Here is a 14,051-nt window from a genome sequence, read left to right as displayed (position 1 = left end):
GGCTTGTCTTCTCATTTTCTTAATATCATTGTTTGTAGAGCAAACACTTAAAATATTGATACAGTCCAGTTTATCATTTTTTTCTTTCATGGACCATGCTTTCCATATTGTATCTAAAAACTCATCACCCAGTCCAAGGTAAGACAGATTTTCCCCCCTATGTTTCCTTCTAGAAGTTTGGCACTGTATGTTTAGATCTATGATTCACTTTTTCTTTCTTTTCTTTTTTTTATTATGGTATCATTAATATACAATCACATGAGCAACATTGTGGTCACTAGATTCCCCCCATTATCAAGTCCCCACTACATACCCCATTACAGTCACTGTCCATCAGCATAGTAAGATGCTATACAGTCACTACTTGTCTTCTCTGTGCTATACTGCCATCCCCATGTCCCCCCTACATTATGTGTGCTAATCATAATGCCCCTTAATCTCCTTCTCCCTCCCTTCCCACGCACGCTCCCCAGTCCCTTTCCCTTTGGTAACTGTTAGTCCATTCTTGGGTTCTGTGAGTCTGCTGCTGTTTTGTTCCTTCAGTTTTTGCTTTGTTGTTATACTCCACAGATGAGGGAAGTCATTTGGTACTTGTCTTTCTCCACCTGGCTTATTTCACTGAGCATAATACCCTCCAGCTCCATCCATGTTGCTGCAAATGGTAGGATTTGTTTTCTTCTTATGGCTGAATAATATTCCATTGTGCATATGTACCACATCTTCTTTATCCATTCATCTACTGATGGACACTTAGGTTGCTTCCATTTCTTGGCTATTGTAAATAGTGCTGCGATAAACATAGGGGTGCATATGTCTTTTTCAAAGTGGGCTGCTGCATTCTTAGGGTAAATTCCTAGGAGTGGAATTCCTGGGTCAAATGGTATTTCTATTTTGAGTTTTTTGAGGAACCACCATGCTGCTTTCCACAATGGTTGAACTAATTTACATTCCCACCAGCAGTGTAGGAGTGTTCCCCTTTCTCCACATCCTCGCCAGCATGTGTTGTTGTTTGTCTTTTGGATGGTGGCCATCCTTACTGGTGTGAGGTGATATCTCATTGTGGTTTTAATTTGCATTTCTCTGATGATTAGTGATGTGGAGCATCTTTTCATGTGCCTGTTGGCCCTCTGAATTTCTTCTTTAGAGAAGTGTCTGTTCAGATCCTCTGCCCATTTTTTAATTGAATTATTTGCTTTTTGTTTGTTGAGGTGCATGAGCTCTTTGTATATTTTGGATGTCAACCCCTTATCGGATATGTCCTTTATGAATATATTCTCCCATACTGTAGGATGTCTTTTTGTTCTACTGATGGTATCCTTTGCTGTACAGAAGGTTTTTAGTTTGATATAGTCCCACTTGTTCATTTTTGCTTTTGTTTCCCTTGCCCAGGGAGATATGCTCATGAAAAAGTTGCTCATGTTCGTATTCAAGAGAGTTTTGCCTATGTTTTCTTCTAAGAGTTTAATGGTTTCATAACTTACATTCAGGTCTTTGATCCATTTTGAGTTTACTTTTGTGTATGGAGTTAGTAATCCAGTTTCATTCTCTTACATGTAGCTGTCCAGTTTTGCCAACACCAGCTGTTGAAGAGGCTGTCATTTGCCCATTGTATGTTCATGGCTCCTTTATTGTATATTAATTGACCATATATTCTTGGGTTAATATCTGAACTCTCTATTCTGTTCCACTGATCTATGGGTCTGTTCTTGTGCCAGTACCAAATGGTCTAGATTACTGTGGCTTTGTAGTAGAGCTTGAAGTTGGGGAGTGTAATTCCCCCAGCTTTATTCTTCCTTCTCAGGATTGCTTTGGCTATTCAGGGTCTTTTGTGGTTCCATATGAATTTTAGAATGATTTTCTCTAGTTCATTGAAGAATGCTGTTGGTATTTTGATAGGAATTGCATTGAATCTGTAGATTGCTTTAGGCAGGATGGCCATTTTGACAATATTAATTCTTCCTATACACAAGCACAGGATGTGTTTCCATTTATTGGTATCTTCTTTAATTTCTTTCATGAGTGTCTTGTAGTTTTCAGAGTATAGGTCTTTCACTTCCTTGGTTAGGTTTATTTCTAGGTATTTTATTCTTTTTGATGCAATTGTGAATGGAATTGTTTTCCTGATTTCTTTCTGCTAGTTCATCGTTAGTGTATACGAATGCAACAGATATCTGTGTATTAATTTTGTATCCTGCAACTTTGCTGAATTCAGATATTAGTTCTAGTAGTTTTGGAGTGGAGTCTTTAGAGTTTTTACGTACAATATCATGTCATCTGCAAACAATGACAGTTTGACTTCTTCCTCACCAATCTGGATGCCTTTTATTTCTTTGTGTTTTCTGATTGCCGTGGCTCAGACCTTCAGATCTATGTTGAATAAAAGTGGGGAGAGTGGGCATCCTTGTCTTGTTCCTGATCTTAGAGGAAAAGCTTTCCGCTTTTCACTGTTAGGTATGATGTTGGCTCTGGGTGTGTCATATATGGCCTTTATTATGTTGAGGTACTTGCCCTCTATACCCATGTTGTTGAGAGTTTTTATCATGAATGGGTGTTGAATTTTGTCAAATGCTTTTTCAGCATCTATGCAGATGACCATGTGATTTTTGTCCTTCTTTTTGTTGATGTGGTGGATGATGTTGATGGATTTTCCAATGTTGTACCATCCTTGCATCCCTAGGATGAATGTCATTTGATCATGATGTCTGATTCTCTTGATGTATTTTTGAATTTGGTCTGCTAATATTTTGTTGAGTATTTTTGCATCTATGTTCATCAGGGATATTGGTCTGTAGTTTTCTTTTTTTGTGGTATGTTTGCCTGGTTTTGGTATTAGAGTGATGCTGGCTTCATAGAAGGTGTTTGGGAGTATTCTCTCCTCTTCTGTTTTTTGGAAAACTTTAAGGAGAATGGGTATTATGTCTTCTCTAAATGTCTGATAAAATTCAGCGGTGAATCCATCTGGCCTGGCAGTTTTGTTCTTTGGTAGTTTTTTGATTACTGCTTCAATTTCATTGCTGGTAATTGGTCTGTTTAGATTTTCTGTTTCTTCCTTGGTCAGCCTTGGAAAGTTGTATTTTTCTAGAAAGTTGTCCATTTCTTCTAGGTTATCCAGTTTGTTACCATATAATTTTTCATAGTATTCTCTCATAATTCTTTGCATTTCTGTGGTGTCTGCAGTGATTTTTTGTTTCTCATTTCTGATTCTGTTTATGTCTGTAGATTCTCTTTGTTACTTAGTAAGTCTGGTAGGGGTTTATCTATTTTATTTATTAGCTGTTGGTTTCATTAATTTTTTTCTATTGTTTTATTCTTCTCAATTTTATTTATTTCTTCTTTGATCTTTATTATGTCCCTCCTTCTACTGACTTTGGGCCTCATTTTTGTTCTTCTGCTATGATCCACTTTGAATTAATTCTTCTGCAAGAGATCTTCTGAAAGTAAGGGGAGGTACTAGAATGCTCCATGTGTTGATGTATCAGATTTGGAGACACCAGCGTGAATTTATGTTTACTTTAATATAGATACATATATTCTATGATGTACACACAGACACTTGTACATTTTGAAGTTGACATGTACAAAATTTCAACAGAGTTTACACAGTTTCGAAGGGTATAATTTCTGGTGTATTGTAAATACTGATTTAAAACAAAAATCATGGTATCATTTTTTATGTGGGTCAGTGGCATTGCAATCACCCAGTGAGTTGACACCTGTGTCCATGTCCAGTTCCTCATGCTGGCTCTTTTTTCCCGGGCTTGCTTTGGAAGTGGGTCCTTTTCTTCCTGCCTCCACTTTTCATCTGCTGCCCCTCAGAGAGGTCTGTTTTCTCTTTCACCTCCAGAGAGATGGCATTTTTCTCCATGTGGGCAGTCTTTCACTACTCATGCATTGTATTTCTCTGAAACACAAATGTATATAAATTACATTTCTTGTCATCACCTGTGAGCACAGGGCTCTGATAATGTTCCTCTGGGCTTGACCAAAGCCACAGCAGCGGATTAGATGGTTACGAAACACACAAGTAAGGTGGGGCTGCAGTTCGTGTCCATGAGTCCACGTGTCTGTAGATGGATAGCACTTATTGCCAGCATGACAGAGGGCTCACCATCAGTTCCACTTCTATTTTGTGTTTTCTCTTTCAGATGTGAGGCCTAGGAACTCTATTCACAGAGCTGAGCAGCTGGGATGGGGCCCAAACTGCTGAGTGCTAGGGCCCTGAAGCCTTCTTGAGTGAACTAGACAGGGTACATGTGGGAGATGAGGTTTGGAGGGGTGATTTTTAAAACTCTGCTTGCCCCATGGATCCTCTTAAAGACATTATGTCATGCCAGGGGCCTACAGACACCTGCGAAGACAGATTCAGTGGGCCACTCCTGGACCCTGTGACTCCATGGAGACCCTGTAGCACTGGCCTGTGTAGACATGCATTTATCAACAGCCAGGACACCCATCCCCCCCACCCCTGGTGGGGCCTGGACCCCCTGAGACAGGGCATCAGAGCCGGGATGGGACTATATGGGAGGAACCCACTAACTGCCAAAGGATTGAATTCAGTCACGCGAGGCTTATTCCTTGAGCACCTCTTCTGAGCTGGTCAGCAGAGACCCTTCTGGCCAATGAGACAAGGCAGAGAAGGTGGGTTTGCAGTGACAGACATTCTGGAGACGGGGTGGGCTGTGGGCTGACATCCTAGAGACCGGGGCAGGGGGAGGTGCTTTTGAGGAGGTGACTGTGGAGCTGAGACGTGGTAGGGTGAGGAAGCCAACCAAGCAGGTACCTGCATAAAGAGCATTCTGGGAGGAGAGGCAGTGAGGGGCAGGCACTGGGGCGGGAGCTGCCGGAGCTGCCGGAGCCAGGGGAGAGTGGGTAGAGAAAGAGCAGAGCAGCAATAGAGAGGGCGGCGCCGATCATGCAGAGCCCGTAGGCCGCTGTAAGGCCTCATGCTTTGACTTGGAGTGACACGAAGAACTGTGGGAGGGTTTGGAGCCCAGGAGGGACATGATCTCAGTAAAGGGAATGGCCTGGCTGCTCAGTGGAGGAGAGACTGGGGGTCGGAGGGTCAGAGGGGAGAGGGAGCCCGGTGAGGAGGCTGCTGCTGTCATCAAGCTGAGTGCTGTTGTGGCGGGGCTGGGGCTAGAGAAGGAGGCCGTCTGGGGAGAAGACATGAGAAACACGAAGGCACGCGGAGAGCCATATCTGCATGTGGGTGAAGACCCTTCCGGCAGAGGACACTGGCGATGCAAAGGCCCTGAGGCCGGCCCAGCCAGGCGGTCAGGGCGCTGGAGCCCGCTGGAGCCGGCCTGAATGACCAGGGAGGCCGCAGTAGAGACCAGTGCCGGCTTATTGCCTTACAAGGCTACCTGCAGCGCCGAGGCCGGCTAGGCCCCCGCGAGCTGGGCCGCCAGCGGCCAGCAGGGGCGCGCGCGGAGGGGGCGGGGCCGGTGGGGCGCGAGCGGGGCTCCGAGCTACGGCCCCTGCGCCGGGCGACGCTGCGGCTTCGGCTCCAGGTCCGCACCCGACGCTCTGGGGCGCGCACGCGCGCTTCGGCGGGGGCGTGCGGGGTCCCGGGCCGCGACAGCCGCAACTCCCGCAACTCCCGCGCGGCCCCGTGCACACCTGTCACGCCCGGCGCAGCCCACGCAGCTCGGGAAGCGGCAGACCCAGGCCGCCGAGTCCCTCCCGCCCTGAGGCGCCGGGGGCTGGGCTGCGCTGGGGCTGCCGCGTGGGTGGCCGTGGCTGTGGCAGGCGGCTGTGCGCGGGGGTCGCAGGTGCATCCCGGGAGGAGTGGTGGCCCGGGTGGCGCGTGCCTGGGAACGCTGAACCCTTAGTGGCAGGTCTAGGCCTGGGGGCAGGGCGGGGGCCCTTCTGGGCGCTGTGGGTGGGGGGGGGCCGGGCTGAGGGCGGGGGCGCGGTGCCAGGAGCCTTCTGGAAGGCGGCCTATAGCCGCTGACGGGGTCGTGTGCAGGCGCGGAGCGGGTGTCTGGATGCTGATCTCCGTCGGGGCGCCAGGGCAGGGGTTGCGGGATCGCGTGGCCGGCGGTGCCTCTCTGGCGGGGGGAGGCGCCCACCTGCGAGCGCGGAGCTGGGCAGTGGGGGAGGGGCGGGGTGTACCTAGGTGGGGGAGTGGGGCTGTCATGTAGCTGGCTGAGGCACTGCCCCGCCTGGGGTGGGCAGTGGGGCTGCCCCTGGCCCTGGCGCTTCCCTCCATCTCTCCGCCGCCCCCCAGACATGCTGCTGCTCAAGAAACAGACCGAGGACATCAGCAGCGTCTATGAGATCCGGGAGAAGCTTGGCTCGTGAGTGTGTGTGAGCCTGTGTCAATGAATACGTGTCGGTGAATGTATGTGTGTGGGGGGGGATGCGTGGTGTGGGACTGGGAGGACCTGCCATCTCCTTTGACCAGAGGGACTCTCCCCCACACCTCTGCTCTCTCGCCCTCGCCCTCCCCTCCTCCCCCTTTGCACCTTGCTCCCTCCCTTCTTGCACTGCCCCACCTCTGGCAGGGGCGCCTTCTCTGAGGTGGTGCTAGCCCAGGAGCGGGGCTCCTCGCGCCTTGTTGCCCTCAAGTGCATCCCCAAGAAGGCCCTTGGAGGCAAGGAGGCCCTGGTGGAGAACGAGATTGCAGTGCTCCGGAGGTACACCTGGCTCTGGCCAGGCAGCCAGCTCCTCCGAGCCTGGGGTCGCAGGTCCTGGGGTGGAGTCCCTATGTCTGCAGTGTTCCCAGGAAGGCCTGGGGTTCTGCCTTGCTGTGCCCCGCAGGGCAGCCTGTGGTGGGGAAGTGGGCAGAGGCAGGAGGAAGAGGAGACAGAGGAGCGTTTCTCTGTGGCCTGGGACAGAGTACCCCTCCACCCTGAGAGGCCCAGGGAGGGCTGCGGCAGTCCGTGAGGGTTTCTTCTCACCTTTGCAGAGTCAGCCACCCCAACATTGTGGCTCTGGAGGACGTTCACGAGAGCCCGTCCCACCTCTACCTGGCCATGGAGCTGTGAGGAGGGCAGGGGCAGGCTGGGGACTGTGGGCTGGCTGGTAAGTGGGGGCTGAGGGGCCTGGGTCAGCTGCGCCCCCACTTCCCCCAGGGTAACTGGGGGCGAGCTGTTTGACCGCATCATGGAGCGCGGGTCCTACACAGAGAAGGACGCCAGCCATCTGGTGGGCCAAGTCCTTGGCGCTGTCTCCTACCTGCACAGCCTGGGCATCGTGCACCGTGACCTCAAGGTGCCTGCCCTCCTGTCCCCCAGGTGTTGCCAGCATCCCTGTGCATCAACGGTCTGGGGATTGACCTGGCATTTTTCTCTGGTGCTCGTGTCGCAGCCTGAAAACCTTCTCTATGCCACACCGTTCGAGGACTCCAAAATCATGGTCTCTGACTTTGGCCTCTCCAAAATCCAGGCTGGCAACATGCTAGGCACTGCCTGTGGGACACCAGGATATGTGGGTAAGTGAAGGGGTTGCCCTGAGGCTTGCTGGCGGGCAGGGGGCCTGGTGGACCCTGTGGGAGCCACAGTGCCAAGGGTAGGGCAGACGGTGGGCCACTCCTGGCAGCACTGAAGGCATGGTGTGCGTGTGCACGGTTGTGCGTCCATCTGTCTCTGGCCCCCAGCCCCAGAGCTCTTGGAGCAGAAACCCTACGGGAAGGCCGTGGATGTGTGGGCCCTGGGTGTCATCTCCTACATCCTGTGAGTGGCCACTGGGAAGGCTCCTCTTCTGCTTGCCTGCCCCCTGCTGGGTTGGGGAAGGTTGGACAGCTCTGGATGATTTGTCTGTGGGTGCCAGGCTGTGTGGGTATCCCCCCTTCTACGACGAGAGCGACCCCGAACTCTTCAGCCAGATCCTGAGGGCCAGCTACGAGTTTGACTCACCCTTTTGGGATGACATCTCAGAATCAGGTGAGCTTGGGGCCGGCCTGAGCTCAGGGAGGGAAGAGTGGCCGGGGCAGGTGGGGCGGGATGGTCTGACCGGCCTCCCTGCTGCAGCCAAAGATTTCATCCGGCACCTTCTGGAGCGAGACCCCCAGAAGAGGTTCACCTGCCAGCAGGCCTTACAGCATCTCTGGTGAGTTGGAACTGTGCCAAACTCCGCTGGCCCCAAAGGAAGCGCACCCTCCACTGAGGCTGAGCCCCCCTGTAGGATCTCTGGGGATGCAGCCTTTGACAAGGACATCCTGGGTTCAGTCAGTGAGCAGATTCAAAAGAATTTTGCCCGGACCCACTGGAAGGTCAGTGTGGGGAGGAGTCTGTGGACCTCATTCAAGGTGGCACCCCCCACCCTACCCCACCACTGCCTAACCTATTCCCCGCTTCAGGGGGATGGCTTGGACCACCAGTGGCCTCTGTGGTCCCTGAAGTCCTGGGGTGGGAGCTGGGGCAGGCCTGACACCCCCTCTCCCTGCAGCGAGCATTTAATGCCACCTCTTTCCTGCGTCATATCCGCAAGTTGGGGCAGAGCCCAGAGGGTGAGGAGGCCTCAGAGCGGAGAATGGCTCACCACAGCCACCCCAAGTGGTGACGCCCAGGTATGTGGTGGTTGGCCCTGGTCCCCTGGCATCTGGCTCCTCAGTGAGCCTAGAGGGTGGTGGGCCCCACAGAGCAGAGGGTGCAGGTGGGGGGGAGGAGCCAGCATCCCAGGAGACATGGACAGGAGAGAGTGGCCAGTGGCCACTGCCACTCAGAGCCTTGACTGGGAGCAGGGGGCCCAGCGCAGGCCAGGGCACCGCCTGACTGCCTTTTCCCTGTGCTTCTCTCCCCCACACAACCCCAGGCGGATGCCGAGGCCAAGTGAATTGACCCCCATGTTCCCTTCCCCTGGACTCTTCCAGTCCCCTAACCCCCACCCTGTCTGGTGTCCGCTGGAAAGTTTGAAATGTGTGACTGTGGCGCACGGTGCTGAGGCAAGAGGGGGCATATCCTCCCTCTCAGCCCAGCCTCTGCCCTCACGAGGGGGTCAATGGGGCAAGTCCACAGAGGCCCCTCTGCCCTGCTGCCTCCACAGCGCCTCTAGCAGCCTAGGATGCTTCCAGGGGCTGTCTTCCTGCACGCCGTTCTGTGCTCCACTGACTGGATGGTCCTGCTTGTCATGGCCCTCCGGGCCCACTCCTGTTTACCCCAAATCAATAAAGACAGACAGAGCAATGGGCCAGTGGTGAGCTTGAGGGAGGGGTAAGGCGCAGGGATGGGGGGGTGAGCGTGGAGGGGATGGATGTCTCCTGCGGGAAAGAGACGAAGGAGGTTGGCCTGCTGCCACGGGAGCCCCAGCACTCGGCCTGCTCCAGCGCCACTCAAACCTCTGCACCTCTGCTCCTGTCAGCAGTGGCAGACAAGCTCCCAGTTGTCCAAGAACTTCCTACGCCTGCAAAGTGCTGGCAAGAGGCAGCCCTGCTGGCCTGCTCTGCCACCCTAGAGGCTAGCTTCATGTGGCGTGCTGGGGGGTGTCAGAAGGCCAGGTGAGGGCTTGAAGAGTGCCTTCTCCAGGCGCCCAGGGGTGGGCTTACAGGCAGTGCATGTTTCCCCCACCCCCCAGTCCAGGGCAGAGTGCACCTCCAGTGCACACCTTCTTGTGGGGAAGGCTAGGGAGCTCCAGTGTTGGGGGGTGGAGGAGCAGCCCCTGGGCCAGGAGAGGGCACCACTGGGGCCTCAACCCTTTGTGCTGTGCTGCGGCTTTGGGACCCATGAGCTCCAGGCCCCAGGCAACCCTTCTGTGGCTTTGGTTATGGCTTCTGGTATGAAAAGCACGGCTGGTCCTCTTGTCTGAGTGGCCCCTGCCCCTGACACCCCCATTCTGGATAGGCCATGGCTCCAGAGCCCTGTCTTGCTGAACCCCAAGCCTCTCCTGTGCCCATCAGGGGAAGACCTCTAGGGCCACTCCTCAGCCCCAGCCAGAGCAGAGGGGGCAGCACCAGAGTTCTAGGTGAGCTGGCCGCCCTTCCTTCCCCCCATGCGCCCTGCCCTGGCTGCTCCCTGCCGGCCCCCTTTGCAGAGTGCGATGGAGAACACCCTTCTCCTTATCGACCTTTGGGACCCAAAGCAGGGCTGGCCTGGGCCTCAGAGGTGGAGGCTGGAGCAGGGTTTGGGGTTGGAGGCAGGGGCCCGGCTTCCACTGAGGAGAGCGCTCAGCCACACTGTGCTTCCGGATGGCTGGGGGTAGGTAAAGCCTGTGGCAGGCACGCCTGCCCGCGGGTCCCCAGGCCCACAGGCACTCCTGTGTTTCTCTTCTCATCCCAGCCTCCCCGCATCCTGCCCCACCTTGCCCCTTGCACAGCTTGCATGGCGCCCTGAGCCCACTGCAGCTTCCCCCTCCCTGCCCACAGCCACTTCTAGGCCATCATTTGCTCAAGGCTTCGGGGTTGCACACTCCAGTCCTATCATGCCTGCTCCCCTTTCTCTGACCCCAGTCCAGGGGACCTCAGGCAGTTAGTGCCATGGCCAGACCTCAACAGCTTGGCCTCACCTCCAAAGACCTGTCCTGACTTCCATGAACCCTGCACTTGGGGTCTCGCCATCTCCTCTCCTGCCTCCTCAGAGGTCTTCACACTGGACTCCCACGATGGCACCTTCTTGTTTTCTACATCAAATATTGATTGGCCCTCTACTCTGCCAGGCACTGGGCCCCCCAGAGAAGGGTGACTGCTCTCATGGAAGAGGCCCTATGGTAAGAGGGGGTGGGCTTACTTGGGTGACAGGAGTGATCTTGGTGGGGAAAGAAGAGTGCTGGCTGCTCAGGAGCGCCAGTGCCAGCCTCCCAGAAGGAATTGCACTCCTTGAGATCATTGCTGCAGTTGCCCCTTCCCCCGAGGGTGTAATTTGGCCTCTGGCCAGCAGGTAGCGCCATGGTCACATCCTTCCACGTCCATCAGCCACCCTTGTTCCTTCAGCCCCTGAGGCTGCTGCTCAAAACCATTACTCTCCACCCACCCTCAAAATCCTGCCCTTGGGACGCTCTCACGTCGGGGAGTGGTCCTTCCCTGCCCACCCAGGATTGGGGAAAGGGGGGGGGCCCAGGTCAGGCAGGGGCAGCCCCCTTCCTTCATCCCTCGGAGCCCTTCTCATTGGAGGGGGCAGTTCGTGAGGGGAAAGCCTTGGGTCACCATGGCTTGCGTGGCTGGGAGAGAGGAAGGGCTGGTTTCCGGAAGGGAGCGCTGGGCTAGATGGAGAGGGAGCGCCCGGTGCTCAGGCGCTGAGGCCAGGGCCTGGGGAGGGGGAGTTGGACCTCAGTGTCTGAGTAACAGAAAGCCCCTGGAGGGGTTGCAGGTGCTGAGGTCAGGTGACTGCAAAACTTGGGGGCTGTGAGTGGGGCACAGGGTCCAGTGGACTGGCCTTCCCTGGTGTCAGGAAGCAGCCCAGAATCTAGAGGCATCTGTCCTCCTTGTTCTGGGGCCACCCTGGGGGTGGGGGGTGATCCTGGGAGCCCTTCAGGAGCCAGTGGTGGGGAATGAACGAGAGGGACCCTGGAGCAGCCCCTGTGTTTCTGGGTGGACTGTGGAACCATTCGCCAAGCGGGGTTCGACAGGGGTGTGTTTGGGGGAGAGAATGAAGATTGGTTTTGAACTTCAAACATGAGTTTGAGGTGCCTGAAGGGGCAAGGAGGTAGATGAAGAGACTTGTATTGCACCCTTCCCTCTGCAAATGTGGACCCCTAGCTTCATAGCTGATCCAGAGAGTCAGCTCAGTGCAACTATTGAGTGCTTACTGTGTGCCAGTCCCTGTTTGGAGAGCTTCACAGGCATTAACTTTAATGAGGTAGCTACTCTCCATACCGTCATTCCCACTTTACCTGAGGGGAAACTGGGGCATAAGGAGGACAAATAACCTCCCTGTGCTGAGACCCGACAGCCTTGGGCTTTACCCTCCTGCCTGCCTCTGTGCAGACATGGGAGGTGTGCGTGGGGTCTGGGCTCTGCAAAGACACCTCGGGTTCAGTGTGAGAGACGACCAGGAAGTGGGGCAGGGCTGGTGGTAGGGGCACACATCTAGGGGCCACGTGGGGGGCAAGGCAAGAGATGTGGAGAGCTGTGCGGAGGCAGCTGAGGTAGGGCCGGAAAGATAGAGTCCTATTTCCATTCATGGTGGACTGAATGGGGGAAAGTGTGAGGGAGTTAAGGATGCACCACCCTAACCCTAGGAGAGAAGCAGGCCTGTTTAGGAGACGAAAGGGCCCAACCAGGACCTGCCCCTGTCAGGACTCTAAGCTGAGTTCCTGCTGGCGCTCAGTTCCCAACTCAACCCCAGCTTTGTCCAGGCACCCCTGTCTCCATCCCTGTCTCCTCAGGTGGGCAAGACACGAAGCACGGAGTGTTGGGGAAATGACAAATAACCTGCTTTCGTTGATTGAGGGTAGTTGTGCGGAGTGGCCGGAGATCAGCCTGTAAAGTGCACTTTCTCAAGAGGGTACTGCATAGCCACTGGAGGGCTGTAGGCAGGACAGTGACAGGATCAGATTTTTGCTGCTAAGAGAATTTTCAGTATTTTTCAACCCTATCTGGCCCTTCTTGATAACTGTTAGGCCTCATCTCCATAACCCCTCCCATGCCCCATGGAGGGTTCAATAGTGCCCCTCTCACCAGGGAGCCAACCAAGCCTGCCTCTCATGATGCCCTGAGGAGAGGCCTGATTGCTTTTTCTCATTTTATCTTTGTAGTTCTTCCAACTAATGCTTTATGTATTTTTAAGTTAGGTTAAGTGCAGATGAGTTAGAATTGCTGTGTATTTCAGGTAAGTTGAGTATTTGATCAGAATGTAGGGGCTACTTTTACCTCATAGTTAACTTTGGTAGTGAATAGCAGCTATAACTTTCTTTTGGTTAATATTTGCCTGGTATACCTTGTTCAATACTTTTCCTTTCAAACTTAAAATTCATTTTGTATTGAGGTATAATCCACATACCATGAAATCCACCCTTTAAAATGTACAAAGTTTTGGTTTTCATTATATTCACAAAGGTGTGCAGCTGTCACCATGATCTAATTCCAAAACATTTTATCAACACCTGAAAAACCCTGGACCCGTTAGTGGGTCTCTCCCCATTTTCCCCAACATCCTCCCACCTCAGCCCCTGGCAACTACTAATCTACTTTCTGTCTTTGTGGATTTGCCTGTTTCTGATATTTCACAGAGACGGAGCCATACAATATGTGGCCCTTTGTGTCTGACTTTTTATGCTAGCATAATATTTTCAAAATCCATCTGTGTTGTAGCATGCATCAATATTTCATTCATTTTTATAACTGAATAATATTCTGTATGGCTAGACCATGTTTTGTTTATCCACACATTCATTTATGGTCATTTTCATTCTGTCCAAAGTATTTTCTAATTTCCCTTGTAGTTTTTTTCTTTGACCTGTGGGGTTTTTTTTAGAAGTTTTTTGTTCAATTTCCAAATATTTGTGAATTCCTAGATTTCTTTCTTTTTTTGATTTCTGATTTAATTCTGTTGTGGTCAGAGATATTTTGTATTATTTCAGTCATTTTAGATGTATTTAAGCTTGTTGAATGGCCTAGGGTATGATCTATCCTGGAGACAGTTCCAAATGTATTTGAAAAGAGTGAATATTCTATGGATTTCAGCTAGGTCGAATTTGTTGAAAGTGTTGTTTAAGTTTTCTGTATCCTTGCTGATCTTTTTTCTATTTTTATCAATTATTGAAAGTGGGGTATTAAAAACTCCAACTATCATAGTTCAGTTTTCTCTTCTTTCAATTCTGTCAGTTTTTGGTTCATGTATTTTGGGGCTGCGTTGATAGATGTACATATGTTATAATTGCTATATCTTCCTCCCTTTTATCATTACAAAATGTCCCTTTTTAAAAAATAAAAGCCTTTATCTTAAAGTCTATTTTATCTGATATTAATATAGCCACTGCAGCTCTCTTATGGTCACTGTTTCCATAATATATCTTTTTCTTTCCTTTTACTTTTAATCTATTTGTGTCTTTGAATCTAAGATTTGTCTCTTATAAACAATATACAGCTGAATATTGCTTTTTTTGAATCTCTAATTTTTGATTGGGGTGTTTAGATCACACACATTTAATTTAATGATCGATACAGTTGGATTTAC

General features: G+C 52.0%; 1 protein-coding gene across 7 annotated transcripts; it reads left to right on the top strand.

Annotated features, from left to right (window-relative positions):
* Window positions 1-5,431: 5,431 nt before the first annotated feature.
* Window positions 5,432-13,798, top strand: PNCK (pregnancy up-regulated nonubiquitous CaM kinase). 7 transcript variants are annotated; one of them, XM_036991073.2, is made up of 14 exons: window positions 5,432-5,510; window positions 6,230-6,299; window positions 6,507-6,638; window positions 6,911-6,985; window positions 7,077-7,215; window positions 7,312-7,435; window positions 7,601-7,676; window positions 7,774-7,886; window positions 7,974-8,052; window positions 8,128-8,215; window positions 8,392-8,512; window positions 8,758-9,138; window positions 9,783-9,903; window positions 10,388-13,794. In XM_036991073.2, exons 2-11 carry the CDS (start codon window positions 6,232-6,234, stop codon window positions 8,503-8,505), a joined length of 1,008 nt encoding a protein of 335 aa, XP_036846968.1. In that variant the 5' UTR covers window positions 5,432-5,510; window positions 6,230-6,231; the 3' UTR covers window positions 8,506-8,512; window positions 8,758-9,138; window positions 9,783-9,903; window positions 10,388-13,794. The 7 variants fall into 7 exon arrangements, with proteins under 7 accessions (XP_036846968.1, XP_036846972.1, XP_036846969.1 ...); XM_036991074.2 differs by lacking the exon at window positions 5,432-5,510 and adding an exon at window positions 5,519-5,837 and having other exon boundaries at window positions 8,989-9,138; window positions 10,388-13,798; XM_036991071.2 differs by lacking the exon at window positions 5,432-5,510 and adding an exon at window positions 5,519-5,771.
* The last annotated feature ends 253 nt before the right edge of the window (window positions 13,799-14,051 follow it).

This window comes from Manis javanica, chromosome X, assembly GCF_040802235.1.
Source record: "Manis javanica isolate MJ-LG chromosome X, MJ_LKY, whole genome shotgun sequence".
Taxonomy (NCBI): Eukaryota; Metazoa; Chordata; class Mammalia; order Pholidota; family Manidae; genus Manis; species Manis javanica.
The sequence above is the reverse complement of the archived record's forward strand: the minus strand, read 5'-3'. Positions and strand labels throughout refer to the sequence as shown.